This window comes from Oreochromis niloticus, linkage group LG4, assembly GCF_001858045.2.
Source record: "Oreochromis niloticus isolate F11D_XX linkage group LG4, O_niloticus_UMD_NMBU, whole genome shotgun sequence".
NCBI lineage: Eukaryota > Metazoa > Chordata > Actinopteri > Cichliformes > Cichlidae > Oreochromis > Oreochromis niloticus.
The window spans coordinates 13,517,405-13,532,420 of record NC_031969.2 but is presented as its reverse complement, the minus strand read 5'-3'; the positions used below and the strand labels follow the sequence as shown (position 1 = coordinate 13,532,420).

The following is a 15,016-nucleotide window of genomic DNA, read 5'->3' as shown; positions in this document are numbered from 1 at the left end:
ATTCAGAAGCATTATATAGTTTCTACAATGACATCATGCAGTGCATATTAATAACTACTGAAACTAACTTTACAAAACATCCGTTTACAGCCCAGAACAAAGCGCTTATTGTTCAGTTTTACATCCTCTGTCTTTTTGACTTTTGAATCATAAAGAAAATATAATATTACAGAGTATTCCCCTGAGTGACACTGGGCTTCTCGTCCCTTCATCTCACTGTCTCTATACCCTTAGTTGGTGTTAAAACAAGTTCAATATCAAAAACGTTAAGGGAGGTCTCGCAACAATTAGAACTTTTATGTTCACTTGTTCCATGTTTCAGTTTTCTTGTGGTTTCACTGACGTATCATCAACACAACCTGATCAAGAGGATGTGCAGGTGATAACACTTAACTGACTGACTGTATAATAGCAATTGGCACAGTTCCCACATAACTAATTTCCATTTTCAAGAGGAATTAAGAGAGTTTGGTCAACTAGATGTCAAGTTGGGGTTTTTTTTATTTTTTTTTTTTATCCTCACACAGTCATTATGGACCAAATGGTCTCTTAGGCTTCACTCACATTTATACACAAATGTGGAAAAACAAAGGCGCTTACTAGCTAGTCTAAAGCTGTGTGATTACCATGTTATGTGTTGTTTTGTAAAAGATTAATATTTTCCTTTTGCCCTGAATGCTTTCGATCAATACCCTAACTTTCTGAAGACTATGGCTGCAAGAGATCCAAATGGTCATGATAAGCTGTAGAAATTTACAACAAATGTGAAAATCAGTAAAAACTTTATATTACCCCAATTTTTTTTATGGATCGTGTTCAATATTTATCATCAATATACTAGGCCTTGGGGGACATGAGTACCTAGGTTGGCTGACCAACTGGCCAAGGTCAACGTTGATCTTGGAAAAAACATTTCAAGAAACCATACAGAGTAATATATCATATAACAGTGTTTGGAGGGAGCTGTTCAACACACAATGTAGTTTTTGGATAGGACGCCCTATGATGCCACAATGACACTGCAAAGTCTTTAGTTTTTACAGCTTATAGAAGCCAATTACAGCCAATTTTGCTCCAATCATAAGGATAAAGATAATAAAATTCACCATTTTAGTATGTAATGCTTCAAGGTCATAGGTCAAAGGTCAGAGTCACATGAATTAGAGAATGTTAAAAAAAAACAGGCTGACGTCAGCATGTTGTAATAAAAACATGATAAAACATCAGAGTTTCAGTATAGCCCTTGCACTGCAGGGTGGAGTTGCCTTCTCTGAGTGCTCCTTTAAGTATAACAGTAATAAATTACTGCCTGTGTCTGTTATAAACACCATGAGAGCCATAAGGCTTGAGCCAGACACATAACAATGAATCTTGTGGTTCAAGCCCACATCTATTCACAAAAAAGCAAACTGCTGGGAGGCGCCACGTGCACCATTAAATCATTGCTCTTAGATTTATTAAGCTTCGTGCCAGCACGTTTCACGATTCAAATGTTGAGCGACCCACCTGGTTCTGAATGTAAGCGTGGAGTCTTTCGAGCATTCCCTCACAGGTGTACTCGTACGGCAGGAACGGCTCCACCTGCAGACACACGTGCGTGCACAGATGAGCAAACAGTGGACAAGAGCATGCGCGGGCATGGCCGCAAAGCCAAGTCGTAGTAATTACAGGACCCCGAGCATCTGATAGTTAATCACAGTTGACACATTCATTAGCGTAATTGTGAAAGGCCTATATCACGGCATGAGCCTCGCATTAAAATCAACGACCTAATACATCACAGGTGACAGCTTTGAAAATTGATTTCATTAATTTTCGTGATGACTACATCAATATGTCAAACAATGGATTAAACTGACGTCGGACCACAGGTCACGCGGCACTGAGACGGCTGTTTTGGTGACTTCTGGATCCTTTGGGTGCAGTTAATAGTGTTGCCGTAAAGACCTGTCAGTCACTGTCAGATTGTTTTTTTAAGGCACGCCATGCATAAAAACTCAAAAGTGAACACTGATCAATAGCTTTCCCTTCTTTCTCATATTTGATGCAGGCAGGGTCATAGGGAACTGCTGGGAATAATGACTGTAGGTTGGAATCTTTGGAGACGGTGTTTATATCAATAACAGCATTTTTGAGGGTGACTGTGGATTGAACACGTGACTAATTATAAAATATATCGGGACAGAACAGATCCTGCCGGTACCCCTGGTGTAGAAACCTCTCAAAATGTCTCCCCGTGGTATCTGAAGTGAGATCTCACTGTTTACCATCAGGCCACTAAAGCACTCAGGCTTAAATTGATAAATGGCTCCTTTTAGCGTTGTGTTCCTTTTAGCGCTCTCTTATTACTTTATTTCATCTGAGTTTAATGAAATGTATCTGGCACCTCATCAGCTATTCCGCAATGCAATTTGCCTTTTGGGCATCTTTACATAATAGAATCCGAGTCGGAGAGGACCCCAAAAAAAAAAAAAAGTTTCATAAAGTGTGATTTGAATTCAACAGTAGGAAACATTCTTTATGTGACTGCACATTTAATATACCTAAACTGACTGAAGCGGTTGGTCTCAAAAAAATGGCAGCAACATTCATCATTTCACACCATTAGAAGTGACATAAAATGATGGCTTATCTGCAAGGCAAGTTATGCTGGTAGTAGGTACAGACGGGACAAAAAACACACACACAGACATTTGAGTATTCATTTCCACGAGGCATAGTACTATTAAAGTAACATTAAAGCTTAGCCAGCAGCTTTTTAAGCTATCTAAATCCATAACATGAGCTGCAGGAATATGAACAGACCCCTAAAAAGCATTAAGCACTGAGCCGTCTGTGAATAAGTGCAAGTAAACTCACAATATGTAATCTACACAACCAGATGAGCCACACTAAATGCCATCTACACATGTAGCGTGCCTAATTTTACACTCAGACTCATCTCACTGAGCTTAAACTCTGCACGAACCGAAGAGTTATCCAAGTAATTGTATTACAAGGAAATGCTTTTACAAACACAGTAACTAATTATAATTTAAGATGAACTCAATTTCCCTTTTCAGGTCATCTCCTAGTGCACCTCTGCACTCTGACTGCTCTTTTTTAAGTCCTATTTTAGCCACTTGTACGTGTGTGTCTGCAGTTTTACCGTCTATCTCAAACTTTCACAGGGCGCGAAAATTTAATTTTATGTCAAACTGACCTGACACTGCTAACAGGAGCCGCAATTACAGCCATGACTGGGAGACCAAACAACTGTTTTCACTGAAAGAGTGCACAGTAGCACATCAGGTCAAGAGCTCCCTGCTTATTTATTCATTTATTTTTTTGACATTAATAGGGTAGCGCACCGTGGCTTTTTCACACTGTAAATGAACACGTCTAATTTAGCATCTTGAGCTGTATGAGAGTACGAGCATTGAGCGGAAAACAATTTGACTTGGCAGCTCGTCACAGCAGAATAAAAATCCAGGGGGCTTTGGATACACCAAAACAATCAACGCTCCCTAACCTCCCTACTCACCAAACCTAGACTATGTGACTGTCCCTTACTGCTTCAGTAAAAGAATAAAAATAGGAGGGCAACATCTTTGTGGCTAAGAATGGCCCAGAGAGTTGCTGTCAGAGTCACTTTCAATCACAAGGTGATTGCACGACTGGTGGGAGGGAACCCGTCTCCAAATATGCCAATGCCGATTACTATCAGGCAAAAGTTTGCAAATACTTGCCAATGAGCTCAACTTCTCTGCAATCCATCACTTTGCAGTAGGCGACTCGACATGACTGGTTGCCAGCTAGTTGTATTCTGGTTTTATTCCTATATGAAAGTATTGTTACTGAGCATCTCCATAGTTTAGGAATTTCAGAATATCTGTTTTAGATCTATGATGTTCTATCTCTATCTCTATGTGAATTTCCGTGTATATCGCTGAAAACAGGTTTGTTATTTTTCCCCATTTTATCCCAGTTAATCACCATAGTGTCATCATTGCAAGTAATTGACCACATTCGGTTGCAGACTGATCACAGACCTGACTGTGAGTGGTCTCAACAATTTCATCAAGAATTCTATATGTTTAGCTGCTGAGCAGTTTTCAACCACTCTTTTCTCTAGCGTGACGGTAGCATTATGAAAAACTAAATTGAAGTTGGAGGGTCAGTGTTTTGTCAAATGCACATCTTGGATCTACAACTTCATAAATAAGAAACCCTACACGACTGTCTTGTTTGTGTAATAAATATGAAGCTACCACCCCTTTGTTTATTAAGCTTAGCAAAAAGACTCAAACAGGTGCAAACAACAAGTGAGGCTCTGTCTAATGAGCAAAATCCACCTATCGGGGGGGGGGTGATCAATGTGAACAAAGGGACCTGTTGCCAGGCAACCAGTGGGGGATGTTACTGCTTCCCATCACTGAAAAATAGCAATTTTTGGCTTTTGCGTGCATAAAAACAAACAAGATGTGATGTCTTAATAAATGAGCTTTTGAGGTGTTAGTAGGCAGATTTTGTGACAGAGCCAACCTGCTTTTCAGTCTTCACGCTTGGCTGTTGGCACTAACTTCATATGCATTATAAGGACATGAAAACCGCATTGGCGTTCCAAATCTGATTCAAGTATAATACCCAAAATACCACACTTTTAAAAAAGTTACGAAACAGTTTGAAGTTCTCTTAAACTGTTTTGTTTGATAGGTTAGTAAAAAGATCCTTTACATTCCTTCATCTTTAAAATAACTTTTTTTTTAACTTCCATTTCGACCCGTGTCTTATTAAATATGTAGAGGGTGAAAAACAAACGAACAAACAAAAAAAACCTTCCACTGTTTTCTCCTCTGTTCTTTCTGCTTTCAAAATTTAAACCGAAACTCCCTCATCTTGTGTGATTAGTGTTGTTTTTTTTCATTCCCTTAAGACTTAAGCATTTACCAATACCACAAGTGGTACTTCATTTTGTCTCTATCAGCAGGAAACACAAGGTCTGCTTAACACACCTGGCAGGTAGAGGCACACATGAGTCTTGGAACTGCGAGAGGCTTGGCAGTAGCTCTGTGTTGTTCTGGTGACAGATTGAGCACAGTGCGATTGATTAATAAGATCTGCTGTGGACAATGCGTACTGCCTGTGGGGCTGCCCTCTGGAACGCTGCCACGTAAACTCAGGTGTGGGCACAGTTTACCTACTGAGCCGCTCAATATCTCAAGCAATTAGGAGTGTGGAGAGCAGAGCGGGAGCCAGCTAAGCATTTTGCTGTAACGTCGGATGCCATGATTAAGAGCTCTATTAAACTCAGAGGGCTTCAAAAGCGGGTCAAACCCCACTGTGAAGTGTGCAAGAGTAAATTATACTTTCACCTCAGTGTGCTATTATGCAGCAGTGAGTACCGTGGTGGACTACAATATAAGAAGACCATTATTTTGTTGAATGAGTGCTGTTAAGATTGGATGGCAAACACACACACATCCACAAAAAAATGAACGCACATTGATCCTCATGATTTCACGGATGGTTGCGTCAAACTCCTCGGAGTTATTGAAGTCAATAGTGATGACATGCGGTCTGCCAATGTACTGCTCCGCGTAGGGATGCTGAGAGGATACCTGAGGGAGGCACAAGTGGAGTACATTAATAATCTTTATGGCAATAAACATGGCTAAGATCAGACAGCATTACTGTCTTCTGTATATTTTTAAAAAGTCAAACATTGTGAGTTTCTACCTCCCTCGATGTGGGCTTCCCTCTGAAGAACTCGTGATTGAGAGAGCTGTGAGGAGGGTTAAACTTCGGCTGCAGGAAGATGCAGCCGTTGGCTATCGCCTCCAAAGGGGCGGGACCTTCGTACGGGAAGCCAAATCCGATGAATAACTAGTCAGGAAAACAACAAAGATCAGCAGATTGTGAGTGTTTACACAGCTGCTCACACCCTGATCAGATCAATCCTTTTTCCAACTCTACAAAAGCAGGAAGCCTTCTTCAGTCCACAGGGACACAGAAACTGTGCGCAAACATTGACGCTTTTTCAGAGCTTAGACGCGTCGGTATTGGAAGCGCACCTTGGCCTTTCTGAGGAGCTGCTGCAGTTCCTGCTGAGGCAGCAGGCCGTGATTCTTGACGAAGGCGGGCACCTCTGGGGGACGCTGCGCCTCATAGTACACCGTCCCATGGATCTCCATGTGCCGGTGCAGGATTGCCAGAAATTTTTCCTTACCCTTGAACACAAACACGAAGGAAGCAAAATGAACTAAGCACTAAGACAAGAAATGAAAAATGAATGTATGAATTATGAATTTGTCTGTGCAAACACTAAAAAAAGGTGGGTGAACTGCATTTGCATTTAAATTAGCGTTTTTTCCCCACAGTCCTTCAAATCCATTTTATTGAGTTTTAACTTAGCTTTGTTATCGGCACACGTTGCAGCTGGTTATAAGATTCCCTGTAACTTTTTTGAATATTTAGAAACTTTGTATAATTGTGGGGGTTTTTTGTTGTTTTTTGTTGGGGTTTTTTGTTTAAATGTACAGTACATACATCCTCTGCTAAGATGTCATGCCTAAATACTTTTCACACCTTAAATCACTCAAATACGACCTTACGATTACACACAGCAGCTTGGAAAAGGTAAGCCTAAAACCTGGATGTGTTACAGCGTCTAGAGTAACACCCCAACCTGAGCACAAGTACTGGTTGATGGAAATGAGGCTGCTAAAAGCAGACTAATGAGCCAAGTCTCTCCATACTAGTACTAACACCGTCACCTTGGCAACTAAAAATCACTCTGTACCTGTGGAATTTTAAAGGAACATGAAAGACTGAAAGCAGGGCGTACTGTATCCTCTGAGTTTGCCCGTGGGGATAATTTGCTTGGATCGTTTTATTGAGAAAAACTCAATTGGTTTATCTCAAAAAGTTTTTTTTCTGAGGGAATGTTATGAATAATTTACTAAAGCTATGTCTTTGAGGCATAAATCATTTATAAATGTCAACTAAGTGTTACTGCTCATTATTCATTCCAGGCTTTTTTTTTTTCTTTTTTTAGAGCAATGAGGTGATGAAAACAGTTCCTTTTACAGAAAGTGAAAATAATAACCATCAAAAAAATCAAAGCCTGCAGACTTGAAAGATGAAAAGGTTTGCGGTTTAATCTCTCGCTCACAACTGCAGAGTTCAAACTGTGACCGGCTGTCCCGATTACAAAATAAAGTGAACTGACAAAACTTCAGTTCTTTATTCTTTTCAAATTTAAATTGATGAATTTCATAGGATGGTATATTGCATGTGTCTGCATGTTTAAAATATATTGGAAGAGATTAGAGTAATATACAAAGGTCCTGAGCAACCCAATATTTCTTTACATTTTGCTTTCAAGGCGCCAGGCTTTCTTGTGCTATTGTGTTATTGAGCAATAGTTCTCCAAGATTTGTGAAGGTCTTTCAAAGTTTTTCTTTGGACATTGGCTGCCTTGTAATTTATTTTCAGTCCAGTCCTTGTAGCTGATCATTTTCAGAACAATATTTTGTTTTTAAGCAACTTAACAATGATCTCTGAATCACTGAAACATAAAAAACGCACTTAAATCAAGGGATGGACCCGTGTTGTGCTTAAACATAATAGACAACTTGGCAAACAACCAATTTTAAATCATGTCTTTTGTTACTGGTGGCCGGTTGTATAAACACATAATTTGTTCCCATTTCTTTAACTGAATTAAAAAATGCAGTGATAACAGGGTGATTTCCAAACAGCTATTAACTGAAAAAGCAGGCAAAACTCAACATGGTGTGCAAAGTGTCCTTAAAAAAAAAAAGCTGATGAAACTTGACAAGTAGAGGACAAAAGAAGGCATTGCAGGCTAAATAAAACTACGAAGAGTATGTGAAAGTCATGTCCTTTCTCCAGCAGAGACCTGACACAGGACCTGAGACACACAGACATCTGTTGATTCATCTACTGTTCACTGAAGCCTCATCAGAAATGGTCTCAGTGTCAAATTACACAAGAACTGGACTGAAAATCATCAGTATATAAGGATGTGGTCAGGAGGTACAGCAGTGAGTGTCTACAGCCATCAGTAAAACACAGGGGAGCTTCTGTCATGGTTTGGGCCTGCATTTCAGCCAGTAAGGATCTTATTGGAACTGATGCAATTATTAACACAGACACGATCCATCATGCAGTAAGAGCACACCTGAAGAGAAAAACAAACAATGGACTATGAGTCATGGATTGGCCTCCCCAGAGGCCTGGACCTCAACATTACTGAAGCAGTGTGAGATCATGTTGACAGAGAAGAGAACAAAAAGCAGCCAAGATCCAAAGAAGAGCTTTGAATGTCCTTCGGGAAGCCTGGAGAACTCTTCCTAAAGACTGCCAAAGAGGGCTTAGACTGTATTGAAGAATAAAGGCAGTCATACAAAATATTGACTTTCAAGACTTGTTCAGCCTCTGTCTTTGCCTTATATACTGTACTGCTATGTATGGTTGCCTGTTTCAATAAGTCACTTTCCTGTTCTCCTAGCAAATTCTAAAGAAATGCAGGCTGGTTTGAAAGTTTTGCACAGCACTATTTACTGACGTTGTTCATTTTGAAATGATTTCTGCAGAAATGGCTCCTTTACAGCAACTTTTGGCAACATAAAGTCTAGGAAGAAGACTTGATTTAAATTTGGCATGGAGTTAAGTAAAAAGGAGGTCTACTTACTTGAAGCTGTGTGGAGCCATCAAAGATGCATCATGAGATGACAGAACAGCACAGAGCGACACCACAAGCAAGCAGGGGAGAAGTGAAACGAGGGAGGACAGTATGGAGCAAAAAGAATAGCAAAGCATTAGTCAAGCTTCTTCTCATAGAACCTTTAGAAGTCCAACTCTCTAAAGTGAACCTCAAAATTGAGTTGGAGGAAGAGGCTGATCTCAATGAGGGGGTTTTCTCTGTCTCGGGAGATTCCAATACTACTGGTTCCTACACAGCAATCTTTCTGTTTCACAAATCTTACACTGCAACTCAAGTTGTTCTGAGAAAACAGGGAGCGCCATGGCAGTGTAGGTACAAAAGCTGCAGCCAGACTCAAGTAAAACAAACCTTGAGGGAGGCTGCAGCACGCTTCAAAGTTACAGAGAGAAGGAGAAGCCTTGGCAGCAGCTCGGAGGGAAAATTTACTCTAAACAAAAGCTATTGTTCCTGCAGCATCACACTTAAGGCCCGATTCCTGGAGGAGGAAATTGTTTGCAGGAAATGTAAAACCTAGTGGGCGTTTCACAGAAAAAGGAAAGCGATATTTAGAGGTTCTAAAAAGGTATCATATTTTGGAGTTTTATCAAATCTGAAGCACTTCCAGTATACAGTGTAAAATATGCTTGGGTTTAAATATTTCACATTTAGGAACAAAAATTATTACATGGTATGAATCAAGATGTAATATTCTTTTTCTCCTCCTGCTTGCTATTTGTGTATTGATGCTTGTGCTGGAGATACTGACCTTCCACATGTTGGCTTCTTTGCCATATACAACAGCCATGTTTTTAACCTTGTTCTTCTGAATATTCAGTCTCTCTGTCTCATTCAGCTCCTCTGCCACAAAACCCATAAAAGAGTTGTCTGGAGTGTGGGCTGCCAAGGACAAACAAAATAATTGGCAATACAGTGTTTCAAGTTCATTACATGAGTCAAAAAATAAAAAAAGGTAGCCAAAGTGCAGCTGCTGTGAAGATTCGTGGTTCTGTGGAAGTACAGAACAAAAGAGCGTGGCAGGAATTCAGGGGAAGCCAAGCTCATTGTTTTTCTCAGTAATTTGGTATTACATTAATCTGGTGGACTAAAGGGAAACGCAGGAAATGGTGCACTCGCTGGGGTTGAGGATGCTTTTCTTGTATGACGCTGTTAACTCCTGATCGGGCGACTTGATGAGTCACATCTGCGCGGTCGATGATGACAGTGCAACTTCATTATTTCAGTAAGCTGCACAAAACCGCTGCTATAATGTCCCCACAGCTGTCCGCTTTCAGGAAGTCAAGCAGCATGAATGCTAGCAGTCACAAAGGAAGTCTACTGCAGCGGGGATTTGCAAAGAAACTGTATTTTTCAGAAACTCAATTAAAGCTGACATCTTTTGGTGTAAGACTTTGTGATAACAGCAAGTGTTTTGGCTACAGTCGGTTTTGCTCATTGTCACTGAATTAATTGGAGACAAACATCAGAAAGTTTCCTTTGCTACAATTTTCACCAAAAGTGTCATGAATGTGCGTGTCAGTGCTTGTGTTTTTGCACCTTTATGTTTGGGTCTTTGCGGGTGTGTGTGTCTGTGTGCATCCCACACAGGAGGCATTACACATCTGTGCAGGCCCAGCTGTACTGATTAGTTTCCTGCCTGCTGCTGTAAAGGCTCGCCTGTGACAGCCTGAGGCCTTTATTAGCTCACACAGTGTTCTCGCACTTTAAGTTTAAAACATTAACTCACTGGACAGTTTATTAGGTACACCTTACTAGTACTGGGATCGGCTCACTTTTGCTTTCTGAACTGCATTAATTCAACAAGGTCCTGGAAACATTCCCCAGAGATTTTTGTAGCGTAGCCTCAGTTTCCTGTTCTTAGCTGACAGGAGGGGCATCTTTTGTGGGCCCATTTGCTTCAAGGTTTGATGTGTTGTTCAGAGATGCTCTTGTGTATACCTTGGGTATAACAAGGGGTTACTTAAGTTAGTGTTGCCTCCCTATTAGCTCATAGCAATCTAGTCATTCTATTCTAACTTCTGGCATCAGGAAGACATTTTGCCCTGGAGAACTACTGGATATTTTCTCTTTTTTGGACTATTCTCCGTAAACTCTAGAGATGGTTGTGAAGAAAAGTCCAAGTAGGGTTACTGCCATGTGATTGGTTGATTAGCTATTCTGCAGTAAACAGGTGTATCTAATAAAGGGTTCATGAGTGTACATATCACACACATATGTGCATCAAAACAACTTAAAGCATCTGTAAATGAAAAGCAGACGTTGACTTTAGATTCTCAATCTCAGTGAGAACAAAGATCGTAGAGAAACAAGCAGCCCACATACGGAACATGGTCATGTACTGCTGCCCATGAAGGTTCCAGTAACCCCAGTTCGTCCTGTAGCCATGCAGAGTTGCATACTCCTCGTGGTTGTAGGCAGGCTCTGTACCAAAGGTATCAATCACTCTTATGTGGCATCTGGGACAAAATAAGACATACAATTAGCCTGAATTAGAACAAAGTTGTCTCTTGCATTTATTTGTCTCCTCTAGCTGAGTGAAAAACAATACATTAGCCTTTTTACTTTGCCAGAATGGCACATGTGTACACAGTGAGATCGAGTCTAGAGAAACATGAACTATCATGAAGAAAAAAAATCTAATTTTGAGTTATGGGAGCTAGTCTGAGATCTCTAACACAGTCTGGGTATCAGAGTCTTGGTTTGTAAAACTGTCAGTGGTGATAGATGTCCACGTCCCCAGCCCTAACCCCTAATAAGCAGAGATCGCACACGCCTCAAGGTGAGACAATAGGAGCTTAAATAATAGACTTGTTTTACAGCCACCACAGGACACGCTGCTGTAACAGATCATGATATGGTATTGGTCCATCCTGGCCAGAATCTAAAGAAATAAATTTTAGGGCGAGGCTTTTTTTTTTCCATGTGCAGGGCTTTGACTAGAAAATGCTTTAGGTTCTCTCTGATAATGTCAAAGCAGCAGTGAGTGGATAAACATTACACCGCTTTGACTGCATCAACAGAAAAACATCAAATGATTATTGTCCTCTAAGATCAAACTAAAATAGAACATTTAGCTAACAATGACAATCTTAAGAGGAGAAAATTAGTCATCAGCACTTTATCTGGTGTAAATATTCACACTGGGAAGTGGAAGAAGCAGCTCGATGTAATGAAATTGGAGACGTTTTATCAATAGCTTGCATCTCTAATCAGTGTCAGGGCTGGAGAGGCAATCAAAGTATTGGCCTGTCACTTTGTCAGGAGAGGACTATTGGTCGATCAGCCAACCTTGAACTGATGCTGACTGGAATCAGCGTAGGCTTTAGCTGGTGTATTTGAGAATTCGCAAAATGCAGCAGAATCAACATTCATTGCTGTGAAATGTGTCTGGGTGCTACCCAGTTATTTTATAAATACAATACTCTTTTCCTCTTATGCATTCTGAGTAAAATATGGGATGAAAAAGCCCAGATGATTGTCATCATTTACATACAACTATAGCCTGAGTGTTTTGTTTTTGTTTCCTTGTTTCATTAATCAATTTTGTGACGAAATTTGCAATTTGCATTGAAAGTTTTTTTATCGCCTGTTTAGTTTAAAAATAGAGGATTCACTTGTATACCGTGTCTGCTTCAGCGCTGCAAAGCTGGAAAACTTTACCAACTGCATTTACTGTCATTTGATGCTCTGCTGAATTTGTAAGTTTGTCACTGACAAAGAAATGGGCCGTCTCTAATTTTATGGCAGTTTGATTTTAATGGAAATAGGCAGAATATCAACCAATTCAGAAAAATAAATAAATAAATAATCATTACATAAAAGGTATAAATTGATTTGCATGTAATTTAAATAAGTATTTGATCCCCAAACATAACATGACTTAGTACTTGGTGAAGACACCCTTGTTGGCCAGCACAGTGGTAAAAATGTTTCTCACCAGGTTTGTAACCATCTCAGGAGGGATTTTGGTCCGCTCCTCTTTACAGGAGCTCTCTAAATCTCTTAGATTTCTTGGCTGTTGCTTGGCAACTCAAAGCTTCAGCTCCCACCACAGATTTTCTAATGGATTAAGGTCTGGAGACTGGCTAGACCACTCCACGACCTTAATGTGCTTCTTCTTTAGATACTCCTTTGTTGGGTCATTGTTCTGTCTTCTGTGTTCTGGCTGAGGGGAGGAGGTTCTCATCCAAAATTTTCCATCCAGTTTTGAACTCTCAATACAGTGAAGTTATCCTGTACTCTTAGCAGAAAAACAGCCCCAAAGCATACACGTTTCCACCGCCATGCTTGACAGTGGGGATGGTGTTCTTTGAGCCATACTCTGCATTTCTCTTCACAGCAGGTCGAGTTCATGCCAGCGAGCTTGATTATGGTTTCATCTGACAACAGCACTTTCTCCCAAGTCTAAGTCATTTAATTGACTCCCAAACTTAAGATGGGCCTGTTGACGTGCCTTCTTGAGCAGGGGAACCATGTGCGTGATATAAGATTTCAGTCCATTACAGCGTAGTTTGTTACCAACGTTGGTGACTGTTGTCACAACTCCCTTTGGATCAATAACAAGCTCCTCCGGGGTAGTTTTGGGCTGATCCACCACCTTTCAAATGGTCATCATCACCCCAAGAAGCAAGATTGTGCATGTACACACAAGGCTGAGGGTGATTGATGATCATTTGGGGTTTTTTCCACATTTCCAAATAGTCACGCTAGTTGTCATTTTCTCACCAAGCTTCTTCCTTCTTGTAGCTCATTCCAGCCCTGACAGGTCTTTGGTCTTGCCCGTGTTGGTGTATAACTTTTATGTAATTAACTTTCACTGGATTTTTCGTTGATATTCTGTCTCTGTCCTTGAATGAAAACTATCATAAAAATTAGAGACTGCTCATTTCTTTGAAAGTGAGCAAACTTACAATTTCAGCAGGGGATCAAATAATTATTTCCCCCACTGTAGGGAGTGAACCCGGGGCTCCTTGATCGGCGTTTAAATTTCTGTTAACCAACAGGAGACCACCACCCGCCCGCCCTCAGATCTTGGTAAATAAACAGAAATTAATATTTTGATAGACACAGAAAAGTAAAGCATAAAGAACTGACTTGTGCTTCCTCAGTGAAAGACCCATGAGCTGCTTCATTTGCTGCAAACCATGGTAGTCTGTGTAGATCAGGTCAAAGGGCAGAGGTCCTGTCAGTGGGCAGCTTCCTCTTCCTGGAGGTACACCCAAAAACCTGCACACAGGTCAGATGGGCTTTCATCATCACACTGAGCCAAACAAATTCAAACCCATGAGAGTTGGGACAAATAAAGTCTTGGACATTTCACCAACACGGTCCTGTAGCTAACCACAGCATTTCTTCCGCTGATAAGTTAGTTTGAAATGTTTCCCAATGTTGCCTTCTTTTAATAGGTTTTCCTGTGATGTATTTTTTTTCTTTCAGTTCTCTGAAATTCTCCTTTGTGTTAAAGTATCCTTGCTAACTAAACTAATCAAAAAATAATAAGAAGCCGGCTCCCAGAAAGCACTGCAGCTCCAGTAATATTCCTGCAGAGGAAACTTAGAGCTTATAAGACGCCAAAGATGTGTGCGCGAGTGAGAGGAAGAGAGAGTGAATGAAAGAGCCCAATCACGTCGTGAAGCATGTCAGTGCTCTCACTGAGACGGCACAGCTATTCAAGCATACAACAAAGAATTTAGCACTACCAGCCAGCAACGTCTCGCGGTGGGGGAGCCACCCAGTTTGTCTGCAGGCTTGTTCAAGCTCACACACAAAAAACACACATATTACCCAAAGCAAACACCACATTCATTCGACACCTATGAAAGGGTGGTTGCATTACACATGTGCAATCTGCCATGCTCATGATGATGATGGGCTTCAGATCTTTTACCTTCAGCCTTAACGTGCACACCTTCTGTAAAATCTGTATTTTTAAATGTCACTCTGCTATTCTGCAGCTTGATCAGCCTTGATATGAAAAATCTGCTGCCTGAATATAAATAAATAAAACAAAAATCAGGCTTAAATAAAATCGGAGAATGGCAATTACAAAAGAGCCTTTTGGAAAAGGAAAGACAGAAGATGTAAATTTGTTGTCTGCTATCACAAAGTGCCGTCTAACTTCAGAGCACTCGGCTTTCAGCCGGGATCAAGGTTGCACTTTGTTCGAGAAAAAAAAGCAATTAAGCGCGCCTATTTTCATTACAAAAGGAAAGATCCATTTCGTCAAACTTCGGCAGTTCTGAAGACCGACGCCACAGTACAAAACAGCGCAGAAGAAAAAAAAAGAAA

At 40.6% G+C, this 15,016-nt stretch overlaps 1 protein-coding gene across 1 annotated transcript in view; it reads right to left on the bottom strand.

Annotated features, from left to right (window-relative positions):
• mgat5b (alpha-1,6-mannosylglycoprotein 6-beta-N-acetylglucosaminyltransferase B) overlaps window positions 1-15,016 on the bottom strand; it is a 69,563-nt gene that overhangs the window by 8,581 nt on the left and 45,966 nt on the right. The window contains exons 9-16 of the mRNA XM_003454025.4: window positions 13,823-13,954; window positions 11,051-11,184; window positions 9,477-9,607; window positions 8,699-8,704; window positions 6,054-6,209; window positions 5,719-5,865; window positions 5,484-5,600; window positions 1,507-1,581 (exon numbers count right to left, since the gene is read on the bottom strand). Of these exons, the coding sequence (XP_003454073.1) occupies window positions 1,507-1,581; window positions 5,484-5,600; window positions 5,719-5,865; window positions 6,054-6,209; window positions 8,699-8,704; window positions 9,477-9,607; window positions 11,051-11,184; window positions 13,823-13,954 (898 nt within the window). The remainder of the gene's footprint in view (window positions 1-1,506; window positions 1,582-5,483; window positions 5,601-5,718; window positions 5,866-6,053; window positions 6,210-8,698; window positions 8,705-9,476; window positions 9,608-11,050; window positions 11,185-13,822; window positions 13,955-15,016) is intronic.